The 16,654-nt window shown below is 32.5% G+C and overlaps 2 protein-coding genes across 2 annotated transcripts; both read right to left on the bottom strand.

Annotated features, from left to right (window-relative positions):
- Nucleotides 1–5,788: 5,788 nt before the first annotated feature.
- LOC108338816 (60S ribosomal protein L7a-2) lies at nucleotides 5,789–7,954 on the bottom strand. Its single transcript, XM_017575848.2, has 7 exons — nucleotides 7,870–7,954; nucleotides 7,639–7,689; nucleotides 7,342–7,543; nucleotides 6,647–6,816; nucleotides 6,429–6,557; nucleotides 6,243–6,335; nucleotides 5,789–6,156 (listed from the first exon to the last, which is right to left on the bottom strand). The coding sequence occupies exons 1-7, from the start codon at nucleotides 7,870–7,872 to the stop codon at nucleotides 6,025–6,027; spliced, it is 780 nt and encodes a 259-aa protein (XP_017431337.1). The 5' UTR covers nucleotides 7,873–7,954; the 3' UTR covers nucleotides 5,789–6,024.
- Nucleotides 7,955–12,714: 4,760 nt separating this feature from the next.
- On the bottom strand, nucleotides 12,715–16,654 carry LOC108340823 (uncharacterized). The gene is made up of 6 exons (XM_017578415.2): nucleotides 16,334–16,654; nucleotides 15,623–15,896; nucleotides 15,465–15,519; nucleotides 14,531–14,631; nucleotides 13,903–14,126; nucleotides 12,715–12,934 (listed from the first exon to the last, which is right to left on the bottom strand). The coding sequence occupies exons 2-5, from the start codon at nucleotides 15,863–15,865 to the stop codon at nucleotides 13,905–13,907; spliced, it is 621 nt and encodes a 206-aa protein (XP_017433904.1). The 5' UTR covers nucleotides 15,866–15,896; nucleotides 16,334–16,654; the 3' UTR covers nucleotides 12,715–12,934; nucleotides 13,903–13,904.

Genomic DNA, 16,654 nt, shown 5'->3' with positions numbered 1-16,654 from the left:
CGCGCTTAAAAGATCGCGCGGATCATGGGGCCTGATGAGATTCTCATCCCTTCTTGTAATCCCCCGAAGAAGTAATCAAGAAATTGCTCCTCCGTCACTCTCGTGCCTGTGCCACAAGAATCACGTATTCCTCCAAGGCACTGCCGCACCGCCGCTAGATTCTTGATTTTTTTTTGCCAGAAACGAAACCAAGAGCTCGCTCCTAAGCCAGCTTCATCTTCTCCGTCACTGCATTTCAAAGAACTTCTCCGCCTTTGCAATCCAACCCATGGGATCGGTGCCTTTAAAAGTGGGTAATTCCGTTCTTTTCATCCAGCTTCCCTGAACGTCTCCGCGTTCGTCCTCCAATTCTTCGTCAGAACCTTCCCCGGCGCCTCTCCCGACCTCCATTGACCGAGTCGCAACTGCCCTCTCCTTCTCTGGTTCCCTCCTCTTCTCCCAAGAACGCGACCCAAATCTTGAGCCATCCCTCGCATCTCTGCTCGGAATTCTGCCATCGTCATTTCCATGGCGTCAAACCTTCCCTCCAAAACATTCACCTTGCTCTCCATGGCGCTCCTTACCGATGTTTGGGATCCGGCAGGTCGGACCAAACTTCATAGACTTCTTTAATCAAGAAGTCGATCAACCCACTCTAACTCTCAAGAACACGCAATTAACAGTGAATATTACTCGTATTATTGAGTGAATCAAAGAATTCAATGTACATGGTTTACCCTCAAGGAAGCCTAATCTCCCTACAATGTTCCACTAAAACTTAAAAGTACACAATAGCTACTCCCCTCATTTACAAACTAACATCTATTTATACTATCCCCTTCCCTCCAAACTAACCACTAACTGATATTACTCTGTTTCCCGCCTTTATTTCTCTCTATCCTTCCCTCCTCTCTTTTTCTTCCTTTCATATACTTTTAATCTTCTATAAGATTGATAGCCTTGAACCATTGCTTGTTACAGAAATCAATGCATAGTTCAAAACAAAAAGCATCTTCTGTACACATAAACTTACTGAGTTACTGGACAGACATTAAATTTCCTTTCATTTGATGATAAAAAGGCTAGAACTTGCATCTCCACAGAAAAAGTTAGAATCCCATGTTGGAATTGAAAATTTGAAAGTGTTGAAGAAGGTATTACTTGGACGATTTAAATTCCAGCAGTCCATCACAGTCATATGGTATAAATATTGCGTATAAAGACTAAAGAGTGAGAAGATTAAAGAGTAAGGCACAAGCTTTGGTGTCCATCAACTTAGATTTATCCAGTGTGTGGGAGGAAAACACGATTTCGTACTGAAAAATACCTTCAATAAACCCAGGTGGAGGTATGGCCATCCATATGCACTCAGAGTGCTCTAAACATAGATGGATTAGAGCCATTGTTACTCAGTTGAACTTGCCAGCAGGACAAAATCACATCATGACAGGAAGAAGGACTCATATCAGTCGGTAGTGGCAATAGGTCATCAGAGTCTAATTTCTTTTACCACACCATGATTCATTATTGGAGTTATGAAGTTGAAAGTCATCAAATCCCAAAAGTTTCCATCATTTTCCTGCATAGGAAGAATATTAAAAAACAGTAAAAGTAAAATCATATCAGTCCTGCAAATTGGAAATAAAAATAACTGAATAAAACAACATGAAAAGAGTATATTTTCTTTAAAAAATAAACCAAACATATAATTATCTCCAAAAGAATTATGAAATTTTCTTAATTATCAAAAGCCCCATACTAATAAAAAAATTTGTACATTTCCCCTTTAACTTTTCCACCAACCAACTATTAAGAACTAGATTGTATTTAAATTAAAGTTATACTCTACACTTCATCCCATACAACATGGAGACTAATTATTTTGAGAGTAAGCAAAGGAGTCTATGAAGAGAATTATGTTTGATGACTAATCAGACTTCCAAGGTCTTGATAACCACCTTCCTCAAGGTCCACGCCGTTCGAAAGAAGTGGATCCTCCAAAAAACTAAAATTGTGACAGCAAATTCATTCAAAATTAAAATGTGCTCTAGAAACAAAAATGTAATTTTCATATCTTTATACTAAATCACATATACTATAAAATGAATACACTATGCTTGCTACTACAATCAAAACAACTCATTTTAAATGGCATCAAATGCTTCCTATACAGCATATAACCAAGGCTATTTACGAATCTAGCAGGGCAAACAGTTTAAAGGTCAGGCAAATGGTTTAAACTAATGTGTTCAAAAGAGATAAAGATTATCAATTTTAATAGCTTCTTTTAAAATTTTATCTAATGCTTATCACTAATTTTATCGAAAAAAGAAAGTGACCGTGTAAGAAACACATGCCACTATATACCTGTTTTTGTAAGATGGTCTCTTTATCCTTATCACATTGATGGCTATGCCAAATGAGATATTCAATAGAAGAACTAAGCTTTCCGTGATGCAAATTGGAACCTAATATTAAAAGTGCGTCAATATTAACCTCCCTTAACAAAAAATTCTAAGATCAGTGAGTACCTGGCCATCTGACCTTCAATCAATCTTCTGACTACATCCAAGCACAACGACCATAAAAAAAGTCACTATGTTAACTCCAAAACCTATAACAGTACGAAATATTAAGGAAAACCAATTCATATGTACTTGTGTGTATAGTGCGTGAGCTGAAACTAAAATCTCAAAAAGAATGAGGATATATGTCTTCAAAGCAGTCAGAGAGCATCTCTCCATCCCAAATCTGTAAATCAGGATGAGATTCCAATGAATTTCCGTGATCTTTAATGTACATACATTAAGGCACACTATGATATTCCTTTAATTTTTAGTCATTTTTCAATATCTTAGAAAGAATGTTAGTCACTAAGTGGCAGTGTCACACTGTAGATAATTTTGAAGTCAAAACCTATCAAAAAAGAACTAAAGAAAGCTGAAGGAAAAAGAAACTGATCTTATTACTTCTCTGTTCAAAAGAAAGAAGAACAAAGAAATTATACTGCTAACTGTCAAAACAGAGAAATAAACACCCCTAAGCTGATAAAAGCAGAAATATCCATATGATTGTAATCTCAAAACTCCAAAAATGTTTCCATACCCCCATCAAGCAAGCCCCAGAACAAGAATTTAGTAGCAATATATGGAGACTAAGTCTTCATGGAATAAAGAATTACAGTTTATTTGGACGGAGTCGAAAAATAACACAAATAGAAAAATACAATAGTAAAACGATACTATTTAAAGAAAAATGGTGGTAGATTAAAACACAAAATGTATAGCAGCAGGTGACAAGTGTTGGTTGGTTGTAGAAAATAAACAAAAGAAGAACATTGGAAAGAGGAAGAGATGCGTACAAATGGAGAATTAGGGCAAATTAGATGCAGGAAATCGTCCATGGAATAGAAGAAAAGCAGAGATAGAACGAGTGAGTGACGCATATGGCGTGCTATGTCGTGGGGTTGCTTTATATCGTGTTCATGCATAAATAACAACTTATGTTATCAAGATTATCTAAACGTAACTTGTTATTACTTATTTTTTTACTTAAATTTTGAATCTAAACTTAGCTTAATTATATTAAGATTTTATTTGGATTACTATCCTTAAATGCAGTTGAAGTACTGAAAACCTTATACAAGAAATTAAAGAAAAATTAAGAAAATTAAAATTCAGAAAGTCAAAAATTAACTCTCATATGCATGTCACGACAAATAAAAAAAATTAATGAAATAACACCTATTATAGAATAAAAAACTTATGTTAAAGACATGCACAAAACACTAAATAGTATAGTTAGGTTCGGAACTACGAAAAAGAAAAATACCAGAAAATTATTTAATCAAACTAAAAGTACTATAATCTGTTTATAAATATAATTTACAATAACAATATATTGGTGTAATCAAATCCACTGGCATAGCTTGGTTTGTAATAAAGGGTGGCCCCCAAATTTTAATACATAAACAAAATTATTTATTTAATTTTAATATATATTTATATATTTTGTTTCTTTAAAAATTTTGTAGATTTATTTTGACACTTCTAAAATTTAAGACTTGTTACTTATGAAATCCATTTATCATAAGGGTTTATTGTTTATTGTTGTTATTGGGTTAAATAATTTATATTTATTGACTGATAATTTTACTTATATTTATAATATTCAAAAATATATATTATCAATTCTAAACTTCAATAAACTTGTTTAAGACAATAAAAAGATGGTAGAATAATATTAGAGTGAATAAACAATATGTTAATACTCATTTTTATCTTTTTCAGTGTAGAATCGAGTAACTTTACAAAACACACTTTCACACTTTTACTCTTTAATTGTTTGGGTAAGAACAATGTTTTAAATTCACAATAAATATAATTACATATCTCTTACTTTTTCATCTCTATTTATAGTTTTTGAGATGGATAATCATAGTTCAATCTCAGTCCATTATACACTAATTAGACTTACTCTTAACCTTGCAGTGTCTCCTAAAAAATACTCTACTCTTGAAAATATTCGTTCAATCCTTAACCACACCTGACCAAACGACCATTGTCTAGCATTCTTCAAATTCGAAGGTTCAGTAACTGACCGCCCTTAGCCTTAGGCAGCCATAGCTAACATTGAGATTTGCATAAATAGTTAAGGGCCACTGCTTTCTTTCGTAATCTGGTGGAAAGCCCGTCCGACACATATTTGAATGGGTGCTCTATCCAGATCGTTGATCAACTATGCCGATACATTGACGGTTTTTCCGGATTTTCCTATAAATAGAAGGGTACCCTATCATTTTCACCAATTTCTTACTGTTCATTTTGCCTACCGTCCGACATTTTTTTCATTTTCTTTAAAATAAGAATAATGAGCACCGTGAACTTTGTTCGTCATAGAAGTCATTGGAGAGATGGCTGAAAGGTCTTCAGCATGGACCTTCGTTTCCAAACTCTGTATCTATCCTTCTTTAAGACAACCGAGAAAGCAACTCGACAAATCCTTCGTCCACTATATATAGTGATAGGATTATTTCTGGAATAACAATTGACCTCCACATTGAAGGAGTGGAGATTGATGGTCGAGACAAGGGGGGAGAGCTCGACCAAATCTGCCAATCATCTAGGACTTTACACAACGTACTTCTAGCTAAAGAAGGACCGGGAGTATTGAATGATAAAAGTGTCCATCCAAAATTACTATGCATGATAAAAATTGATGTTTAAGGTTCTCATTATCTATCGAAAGGAAACACGTTAGGTTTTTTGAAAACGGGGAGACATTACGTTAATTTTTAAAAAATAATTACTTTCAAATTAAATTTAAAACCTAAAGCACTAAAACTAAAATATTAACCGAAACAACAGTTAAAAAGAAAAAGGCAACTTAGCCTTATTTTAAATCAATAAATACAGTATCGCCCATTTACATCCATAATCCCACATAACCAATAGTTGATAAATATATTATACAAAAATCTATTTCAATGAAATTAATTGGTCAAAATTGAACTGCAAAGAATACAATAATTTCAATCATTATAAATTTAAAATATTTTTTCGGCCCTAACAATAAACAAAACAGGATCCACTCAACATAAACCAAGAAAATATCAAAATGTGGATATTACTTGACTAATTTAAAAAATATAAAATTTAACGAGTCAACTTATATCTCCAGGGCTGAAAAAAAATATGAAAAAAGGATGTTATAACTATTGAAGGAGAATCGGTGAGGCATACATGTTCGGAGGATTGTTCGGGGTACTCGTTATACCATATAAACAGAAAATAAATTCATAAACATAAAATATCAAAACTTGGATGCAACTGCATCCAAATGCAGTTCATTCATTAAGTACCATAAAAAAGTCTGCTACCAAAATGAAAGTAATATTGGGTGCAAGGACTAGGACAGAGCTGGAGATTTTAACGAAATAGCCCATGAGAAAAACAAATGTTTTTAAATAGATAAAAAGTACAAGAAAGTAAAATTAAAAACACACTAAAAGGCAGTCGCTAAGCAACCAAATATAAGAAATTCTTCCTAAGTCATTCTCTGAGCAGCTTCCTTGGCCAGAAGCTTTTCCTTTGCCCGGGTTTTGGCTTGGGATTTGGATCCCATGATTCCACCACCCCATTTCTTTCTGTATTCGTCATACTTGTCGTTGAAGTTAGCCTGAAAGGAATATCAAACACATTCCATTAGTATTTCACAAGAGCAGTAAAAGCATAAATAAATCAAAATAGTCTCATCAACACTACCTTGATAGCCTCCAAGACTCTGCTGAACTCCAATTTATCTTCATTCTTTACAGTTGTCAAGCACAAAACAGATGCGGTTTTCTTGTGGACGACCTGATATGATGGATTACAACAATCATCAAATTAGAACAGCCATTGAAATTCAGTTATACAGCATGACAATCTTAAAATTCAAAGAAACACTACCGTTCCCAAGCGCGCCTTTCCTTTCACAATGCAGTATGGGATTTCCATTTTCCTGCACAATGCTGGAAGCCAGACAACCAATTCAATTGGGTCCACATCGTGAGCAATCACAACAAGCTGGGCTTTGTTCTGCAAGGAAACAAATGAACATGTTAAACTTATAATGATAGAGTAAGAATAAACTACAAACACAAGGTTTTAATAAAACTGAAGACAACCTGCTCAATGAGGTAGGTAACATGGTTGAGACCATATTTCACATTAATAGGCTTCTTGGCCTCGATAGTTTTTCCCTCAGCCTCTGCCTGTGCCCTTTTCAAAAGTCTCTCCTTCTTTTCTGCTTTATCCTCTGGCCTGTACTTCAACAGGATCTTAAACAGACTTGTTGCTGCAAATTAGGTTAATAAAAAACATCGATTTCAGAAACAGGGTATTCTAACAAAAGCTGAAGCCGCGTTTCAATAAAAAGTATAGTATAAATAATGGATAACAACAACCTAAAAATCGTAATCATCGTTAGCCTTAAGTTAATGGAAAAAACTATCTCAACGTTTGTAACGAGACCGCTGATAACTTCCCTTAATAGCACGCCAACCTAATTTCCCTAACAGTCACCACAAAATATATATCTGATAACAACAGCCTCATCACTTTCAGATGTACCTAAGTAAATACATATCCGATAACAGTAGCCCCAACACTTTCAGATACACCTAAGTAAGTACATATCCGATAACAGTAGCCCAACACTTTCAGATGTACCTAAGTAAATACATATCCGATAACAGTAGCCCCAACACTTTCAGATATACCTAAGTAGAAGATGCATCTCAAACAACATAAAATTACGAAACCCTACCTCACATAACAACAAAATTTATATCAGATCCAACACTATACAAATTAATCTCACCTAGGTTTTTGTCGAGAGTCTTCGTAAACTGGTTCAAAGCTGGAGGAACCTTCAACCTCTGTTTCAGAATCCTTTTCTTCCTCTGAATCTGAACGGTCTTGGGCCACTTGACGAACCGAGTCAAGTCTCTCTTCGGCGGCAACGCTCCTCCGATTCCGAACTGCTTCGGACGCTTCTCGAAAAGCGGGTTAGTAACCTTCTCCTGAGATTCAAAATCAGAAAAAAAAATATGAACAAAAACCGATAAATATAACCGAATCAGAAACCGAATTGAATTCCTAGAACTTATATACATACAGGCTTCTTCTTAGAGGCAGGAACCGGGGCTTTTCCACCACGCTTGGGAGCCTAAAAAATTAAACACAACAAAAATAGCACATTACACAAACGAAGACGAGGCTTCACATCAAAATCGACGATGATTAAATCAGAGCTACTAAATTCGAACAGTATAAATATAATAAAATCGAATCGAAGAAAATGTTGAAATATGTTCAGAGCAGAGGCGTAGAATTCTCTGAGACTCACCATTGCTGCAGCTGCTGTTTGGCGATGCGAGGAAGCTCTGAGTAAAACCCTAACTAGGGTTGTGTTTATATATCAGCAATGGGCCTGGAAAGATCCCTTTCGGCCCAATTAAAAAAGAAAATAATATTTTTATGTTCGTTAGAGTTTAATAATTAATTTATGCTAATTTAACTAATTTCATTTACACAAATACTAGTGTATAAACTGGAAATTTTTCAGTATTTTCTTAAACAAGATATATTACATTCAACTAATATGTAAAAGCTATTATAAAAATTTATCATTTATTTTTTGTATAAGATAAAAAGCGTTCTGATTAGTAAAGAATGTAAAGTCTATTTGTTGTGGTGAGAATAGATAATGGAATATAAAATTTTTAAAATGGATAGAGTCTTTTGTTACAGGTTTCTCCAAATAAATACTTTCAGAAAATCTTAAATAATAATTCAAAATATTTTATATATGTTTTTTTTGGAAAAAAAATCACATATTTAAAGTTAGAAAGTAACATGGGGATCATTTGAAGTTTAATCCTAGCTCTAGGTGTAATAGTGTAGATACTTAATTAAATTTTCATTCAGCAAAAAAAATTTATTAATTTTTTATTATATTAATTAACTAATTTCACTTTCTTGATTCCATGATAGACACTTAGATTAATCCAAGGATTGGTTTGGAGAGACTTAGATAATAAAATAAAATAAATAAATAAAAACTCATTAAGAACGCATGTTAACAAAATCCTTAGTTAATAATAATAGTTTATTTTTGTAAATAGTATATGTTATTTTGTCATGTTTTATGTGGATTAGATTATAATATATCACTGTGAGTTGATTGATCGTTTAGTATGTTTCATACCTATATAAGTTTTTTTCATGAAATTGGACATTAATTCCAAATTGATAATGCAATTATGTCGATTTAAATCAACTTATTATTATTGTATATACTAGGTATGTTTAATAAGATTTGTGTTCAGAAAAAGTGTTTTTTTTTAAGGGAAAAGAATTCACTTGTTATTATCCGTAATATGTTTGGTTAAAGTTATTTTAAAAGAAGTAGAATAAATTATAGTTTTTTTTCTTATGAAAACATCATTTTTTATGTCTTTTCAACTTAGTCGCTTATGAAAAAAGAGAATTAAGAAAAAAACATAGGCAATTACGTATTAACTTCTGCTTTATTCTTCAATGCAGCATTATTATTCTTCTATTGTAATGGATTATTGTAACGATGTATTAAATTGCCTGTTAAATTTAAATTTTAATATATAAATATTTAACATCATTTAATATTATCTTAAAAACTAATTAAGATTTTGCCTTCTAATTTAATCTTTAAATCAATAAAAAACAATTTGATAATATTAAATAGGCTCTTAAATTTAAATTTAAATTATTAAATAATTAATGTTAATTTTTTATTCTTTATAAACATTTTTACAATTAAATATAACATTAACAATTATAATTTTATATTACTTAATAACTAGGCACATTTTGGTAATCTTCAATTTCTACCTATTAAACAATTTTTTTTATCTGTCACATCAATTAAATCCTATACTAATTCTCACAAACTTTACCACTAAATTCACTCTCAATTACCTTCAAATCCACTCAAATAAACACAAAAAAATTTACTTTCAAATTCCCTTAAATCCATTCAATCACTCTCCCCCAAGTCATCTCTCTCAATCATCCCAAAGTGAACACATCATTAAAAATTAACTAATTATAATAAGAAGCTTAATGAAATTTATTTTAATCTCATAACACACGTAAAAAAAATAATAATAATAATAATGTTACAATGTTATTATTATATTTAGTCACCTTAGTTTTTATTTATTTTTTATTTTGTATTTAATTATAAACTGTTTATTTCGTGAGCACCTGGTTTTATTAGACATTGGTGTTTTATTTAAATTAATATATATGCTATGTATATATATATATATATATATATATATATATATATATATATATATATATATATATATATATATATATAAAGTGAATTGTTTATGTTTTTTTACAAGCTTTTATTGAATAGTTAATAAGTCTAAAGTATTTATGAGAGGTATGAAAGACACTTAAATACTTATTTTTTGTGTGTATATTTTTTCAACATGATATCCCAATGAGATGGCTACATCAATATATTTTGAAAACATATATTTAAAGTTTATTTTTCTCAAATAATTGTCTTTGAAATGGTGAAATGTAAGTGTTGTATAGTGAGTGTCGGCTCAAGACTCGGTAGGTAAAGTCTTTTTTCTTAGGCTTTCAGGAAGAAAATGCTTCCAATTTTTTTTAGTCTAATTGTTTTAGGTTTCTCAAAATTAGTTATAGAAAATTTTTGTTTAGTATTGTTTTACGTCTCAAAAATCCTTGAATTTGCTTTAAGCCTCCTAGAACCTCTAGTCATCCTTGGCAGAATCAATCAATTATATTAGGTCATGGCTAAAAAGAAAATAAGCTACATGTCTAGACTTAATAAGTTACTTTGTATATAAGACAAGTTGTATAAAAAAATCGCATGCATTTAATATTGCAAGAATATCGTTTAATATATTTATGTTTTTTATCTTTTTTTTCTTTTTTGTCTTTATGTTTAATGTGTCTATGTGCTTATATGTGATTAAACGATAAACAACAATAGTGAAAGGTAGGTAAATCTTATAATGGCTCAGAAGGGATTTTTAATAGCCTTTTTATAAAAAATAAAAAAATATTGACTTGTTAATGACAACATTTAAAAATTGTATACAAAATTGTCTTAAAGCTCGAAAAGTAATTCTAGGCATTTTTGTGTGTGATGGTTATTGTTTTTTATATTTGTAGTAGACTAGATGGGTGTTTATAATTGTGTATTCATCTAAGAACAGTAATGTCATTTCATTAGAAACATATAGAATTTTAGGATCACGTATATATTTGTATTTTTGTGACTATAGTATGTTTCAGAGAAACTTCATCAGGTTAATAAAAAATTAGACATAATATATGTATTTTACACGAATCAGTTTAAATATACCCTGTAAATCTCTATATCATTTAACTTTTATTTTACTTGTTATTGATTTGAAACTAACTTAAAGAAAGAGAATGCTGTGAACATGTTTTCTACAAAAAATAAAATAAAATAATGCATCTCTCATTTTTCAAGTTGCAATTAACAAGTTTCGTAAAATACATTTCTTAAGAAACAACAATGTTAAAACTTGTCTATTTGTATTTATAAATAAAAATATTATAAATGTTGAGCCTTCTCCTAACAAATATCATTGTTTAATATAAGATTCTAAATAAAAAAAATTGGTAAAATGCATGAAATGTGCATATATCCTTTCTATTCTACATACTAATCTGTTATAATTAGACTGTTATTACAATCAACACTTTATAAACAAAAGTATAATTGATCTTTTGATAGGGAAGACTAAAAAAATATTTGACATAGTATTTGACTATTGACCTAATAAGGCTTGGTTATCATTCATCCAAATTTATTCTGTTTCCTTCTTCCTCCTTATAAAAGGAAGAGTGTTAGGAGTCACAGTGACCCTCCACATGGGTATCGAGAAAAAAAATTGGAAAAAACATGTAGTCGTAAGGAAATGATGGACATGGCTCTTACGAATTTGAGAAAGAGAAATAAAATATAAAGAAAAATGTAACACACTTAGTTTACAATAAGTTCAGTTAAAAGTTACTTAAATGTATGTAAAAACGTGAATAGCAAGAAAGGTAGCTAAACGAGTAACTCTTGTATGTAGATTTGCATTGATTGTTATGACAAATCTCTTGGGTGATCTCTAATTGAAGTGTAAATTCATTTTAGTTTGCTTTTTTCAGTTCATTTATTTCACATCAATTACAACTTTCAATGTCCTTTGCTCCAACGCTAAAACATGATTTTAGTTCATATCTGACTTTTAATCGATCCCACAGTATACTATATTTTTTAATTTATTTCTTTCTCTCATTTGATAATTGTTTTTCAGAGAACCAATTTTACATGTGATGTGATAGTCAGCTCAGTAATCTTTAATGAAAAAGCTCAAATTAAAATAAATTCTTATTCTAGAAACATCAGTGCTTCTTTAATGATAATATTAATCGAGAAATGTTGGAGTGTAGTTGTATTGGACGAACTTTCTCCATGGCAAAACTGGTATGGTAATGTGCTGGATCATTGGAGGTATTTTCAAATGCAATATCTTTTACTCGTGTTATTACCACATAAGATTCCTTATCCAAAGTGTACTACTGCAACCAATAATATACGACGATTTCCTCATGATTTGTCCTTCTCTGGCTCGGCAGTTTTGCAAAGAATTTTTTGATGTTTCTCCAAAATACGCATTTCAACTTCAGCCTTAAATGCAATGCATGACTTTTCTGCTAGGGTGAGGCTCATGTTCGTTAGTGGAGAGCTCTTATTTTTACCACGCTTTACTGAATTGAGGCTCCTCAATTGATCCTTACAAAAACTATGGCCAAAAATTTTTAATGCATCTTAAAATATTGATTCAAGAAAATCCATAGAACTTTTTTTATCAAGTATAAGAAAACAGTAGCAACGGTATTTAACCAGCAAACTAATATCATCATCTAAACACGCTGAACTAGTATTGCATAACAGTTCTCAAATAACATTGTTATTCATATTGGCACCCGCTTCTCTAAGCCAATAACAATAAAGCAGAGGATTACTACCCATTCGTGAGGGATTTATATGGCATAAATCCCCACTCTTAATAATGACTCTTGATCGGCCTCTCGGCCATGTAATACCACTAAAAGGAATTGACCGAGAGTTCATAACATGAAAGGATAAGAAAGCCTGAGCAACGAATTATACATATACCAAACGTCTTAATAATGTTATTAATAATACGATATTTTAATGAGATACATCTACTCGACAATAGACTAAGTATCTCTGATTTGGGGAACGTATTAGAAACAACACAGCCATTCAGTAATGTCCAAAGTACAATGACGTTTCTTACATCCCCCAATATCCATCCCGACTACAAGCTTGTACGGAAAGCCTGTTGCATGTAAAAACAGCAACTATTCGTCAGAATGCATCGAAGATAAACAAGAGACTTGATAATTATTTCTTGCCAAACGAAGCTATTGCTTGACCCTGACTAAAGTACATGCATATGCAATGGAAAAATACAATGTAACAAAGCATATGAAAGCATCTTTACTTGCCATCTATCCCATTTAAAGTTTACAAGCTTATCGAAGAAGTTACAAAAAGCAACGGGAAAAATAACAGGTTATAAATATGCTAATTTAATCAGATAATTCTATTTAATTTCTCTACTTGAATCCCCTATATATGATGTCTCCAGCACCTTTTCTTCCCGTCTAAAACATCTCATTTTCTGTCCACACATCCTAAGCTTCAGATATAATGGTATTTATCTCCATATACAAATCATGTTTATTTAAACCAAGCACCGCGTACAATCCCACTATAGATAGTATTATTGATCACACAACACAATCAATTGGAGTTGTTTAGCGCTCACCATGAAATCAATTTCCTAAAAAGTTCTTCTCAGTTTATCTATCCCTTTAGGTCTGAATTTGCTCTACTTATCAGTGCCTCGGGTGGCCTTCTTTTACAATTATCCTATATCCTGTCCTTTTGTGGCTCCATATCCTCTTCTAATCATATTTCTACTACTCCCACCTTGTTATCACCACCTCTAAAGCTTAACACATATTACCATAAAATAAAACGTACTTTGAACTTGATCAGTACTTTGGACTCAGTTGGTCACAAATTAATCCAGTGAATTTATCCATTTTAAACACCCAGTTTGTAAACTGCCACGGAAACTTTAATATCACCATCATTTTGTAATATTGAACCATATACTTATTCAAAACCCATAAGAGCAATAACAGTCTTTCCTATGCGTACCACTTATTACGTATCTATATGACAACAAGAAAGCACTTTAACCAACATAAATAATCACAATTGAATTTTTAACCATACCTTCAACTAGTTGATGGGAGAAACACCCTTATAAGCTCTTTCACAGTAATCTTTTTTCTACAGGTAGGGCATTTTCCCTGAGCGCTTATAGCAGCCTTGATGCAATTCTTGCAAAAAATATGACCACACCTTGTCGACATTTCTTCTGCCAAAGGACCCATACATATTGGACAGTTGAAAACAGGCTCAATTCGAGGTTCAGGAAGCACTTTAGCACTATCACTCTACAAAAGAAATATTCAATTCAGATATTGGATTTCCAGTCAACCTTCACAATCGTTTACCAAGTTCTTTAGTTGTTTGATAGAAACAGGTCATTTCACAAAATTAAAGGATGAAGGAAATTAACTTCTGATTGAAATAATAAACTGCTCTAAAAGCACAACATATGTGAAAGCTACCCGTGATATCCCAAAAACATTAAAAATCAATGGAATAAATAAAAAATAGAGTTAGAGTAGATAAATGCCTAAATATCACAGCCAGAAGCATATGATAAAGTGGTAATACCAAATTATTTTTAACAATGTGGATATGCAACTTTTACGAATCTAACAAATTTTATTCAGATGAACAAAAGGTGAAGTACAAACATAAAATAGTGCCATCTCACTAAGGATTTTTTTACCATAGAACTGCTACTGCCTTCTAAATTTATATACTTCTCACAATTAATAATTGTTTGATTTCGCAATTCTCGTCTGCGTTTGTTGCGCCGAGTCTGATCTTCTGCAACAATCACGAATAACAGATATGTTAATCACCATTATAATAAGTAATCTAAAGATTAAAAGCTAATAAAGAAACTTCCCAGACAATGGATGTTGGAGTAGGCAGAAAACAGAAAACACACAAAACAACAGACCACAAAAGCATAATGAACAATACCATACATGATTACAAGTTCTCTTAATTAAATTGAAATCCAGAATTTAAATTTAATAGTGTTATTTGCTTTAACAACTGCTGTGGTCTGCATCTATAAACTAATCAGCGGGATACATTAGCAGGAAGAACTCTCAAAGTCCCTACCATCAGATGTTGGGGCAGCCAGAAAGCACACAGGCAACAAGGCCAAAAAAGTAGAATGCAAAATAAATTAAATGATATCATACAAGATTAAATTTTTTTTAATGAAATTGAAATCCCGAGTTTAAATTTACTATTATTTTGCTTTAGCAACTGCTTAACCCTGGTTGTAAAAGTTAATCGGTGGGATACAGTAATACTTGTACAACACCCAATAACGCAATCAGCATAGAAAAGCATTGGGCGAAAGTTCGGTGAGGCACTACCGAAATATATTATATAGAGATGTGCGCTAAAGGGAAAACACACTCCCCCAATTGTAGAAAGCCATATCGTAGCTACTCTTGCCTATAAACAAAATATGTTCATATCTTCCAGTTGAATTCTATAGCCTTCAATTAACTTTGTTTAGGCAAGTGTACTGGCTAAGAGGTTATCTTATATAACAACTATTGTATACTTCTAAAAACATAATGTCCAACATCAGCACAACCTGGTGAAAAATTGCATGACAAAGTGGAGAACAACGTTACCTAGTTCAACATCAACTATAGTCCTCCCACGGATTCTTCTTGATTTGTTTTTAGCCTATGATGGAACACAAATGAGAAAAAAAAATCTAATTTGCGACAATGAAATATAATAAATGAAGAAAAATAATAGAAAAAACCATAAATGACGGGAGATAAACCTCAGCAAAAGCGCCTGGGGTACATTCAACAACATCATCATCAATGTCTTCCACATCAATCATCGTTGGTTGAGAGGCCGGTGGCTGCTGTTCAACTATAACTCCTAGTGGCCCTGACTGTGTTGAAGGTCCCTCGTGCTCACGATTGTCACTAGCCGGCACAAGATTAAGGTCAAGGTCCAAAACTGCCTTTCTCCTCCGGTAGCTTCTGACAGCAGGTCCCTTGCCTGTCCGAGAACTCATTGGTACACTACTCCCGTACCCAAGCAGCAGCCTGAAAATCCCAATCCCATAACGCACAATTCGTAAAAAATCACTCTTAGACCAAGGTCCAGGGATAAAAATTAGGCCAACTTTTGCGATTAACACAATCATAAAACTGACAAAACAGAAAAAAAAAAACAACTCAAACAATCTAAAACATCAAAAAACATAGCCGGCAAAGCCGAATAGAATATCAAAGTTCATTCCCATCTTTTCATGGTATTTCTCACATGACTAACTTTCTACGCACCTAAAAAACCAGCCAGAGCTAGATATCATAAAAACCTAAAATGTTTTTACTTCTTGAAGTGACCGGATCCAATTATATCGTACATATAAATCAATTCGTCAGCGGAATATATACAAAAACAAATTAATCGACCTACAAGAAAAATCGCATACACAAGAAAAAGGAAAGGAACGGAACCGATGGAGGCGGATACAAACCGTTGAGCAAGAAGAAGTTACGTTGCGGTGGAAAAGAATGAGAGAGAAAGTGATCTGAAAAAGAGATTGAAAGGGAGAGAGACGCAGCGGTGGCGAATCGACGGAGAGAGAGGGGAGAAGGGGGTTAGGGTTTGGGGAGAATTTGAAGGTAAGGGTTATGACTTAAAAGGGGCACGATGGAAGAAATGAAGGAGGACATGGACACAGTTGTGAACGGAGACACGAACGAACCACAAAGGGTCCAACCCAGCCACGCACGCGCTTCCATTAACCGTGGCCAAACATCACTTAACACGTGCTATTCAATTTTAATATTTTTTC

This window comes from Vigna angularis, chromosome 5, assembly GCF_016808095.1.
Source record: "Vigna angularis cultivar LongXiaoDou No.4 chromosome 5, ASM1680809v1, whole genome shotgun sequence".
In the NCBI taxonomy this organism is placed as follows: Eukaryota; Viridiplantae; Streptophyta; class Magnoliopsida; order Fabales; family Fabaceae; genus Vigna; species Vigna angularis.
Note: the sequence above shows the minus strand (reverse complement) of the source record. Positions and strands in the feature narration are given on the sequence as shown.

Bases quoted from the DNA above. Each gene is read 5' to 3' on its own strand.
- LOC108338816 (XM_017575848.2), bottom strand. The intron at 7,544-7,638 runs GTATGTATATAA...TTTGAATCTCAG, and splicing joins CTGCCTCTAAGAAGAAGCCT to GAGAAGGTTACTAACCCGCT. The intron at 6,558-6,646 runs GTTGTCTTCAGT...GTTTCCTTGCAG, and splicing joins TTACCTACCTCATTGAGCAG to AACAAAGCCCAGCTTGTTGT.
- LOC108340823 (XM_017578415.2), bottom strand. From the start codon at position 15,865: ATGAGTTCTCGGACAGGCAAGGGACCTGCTGTCAGAAGCTACCGGAGG. The intron at 14,632-15,464 runs GTAACGTTGTTC...TGATTGTTGCAG, and splicing joins TATAGTTGATGTTGAACTAG to AAGATCAGACTCGGCGCAAC. The intron at 14,127-14,530 runs GTAAAAAAATCC...TTTCTTTTGTAG, and splicing joins AAGGCAGTAGCAGTTCTATG to AGTGATAGTGCTAAAGTGCT.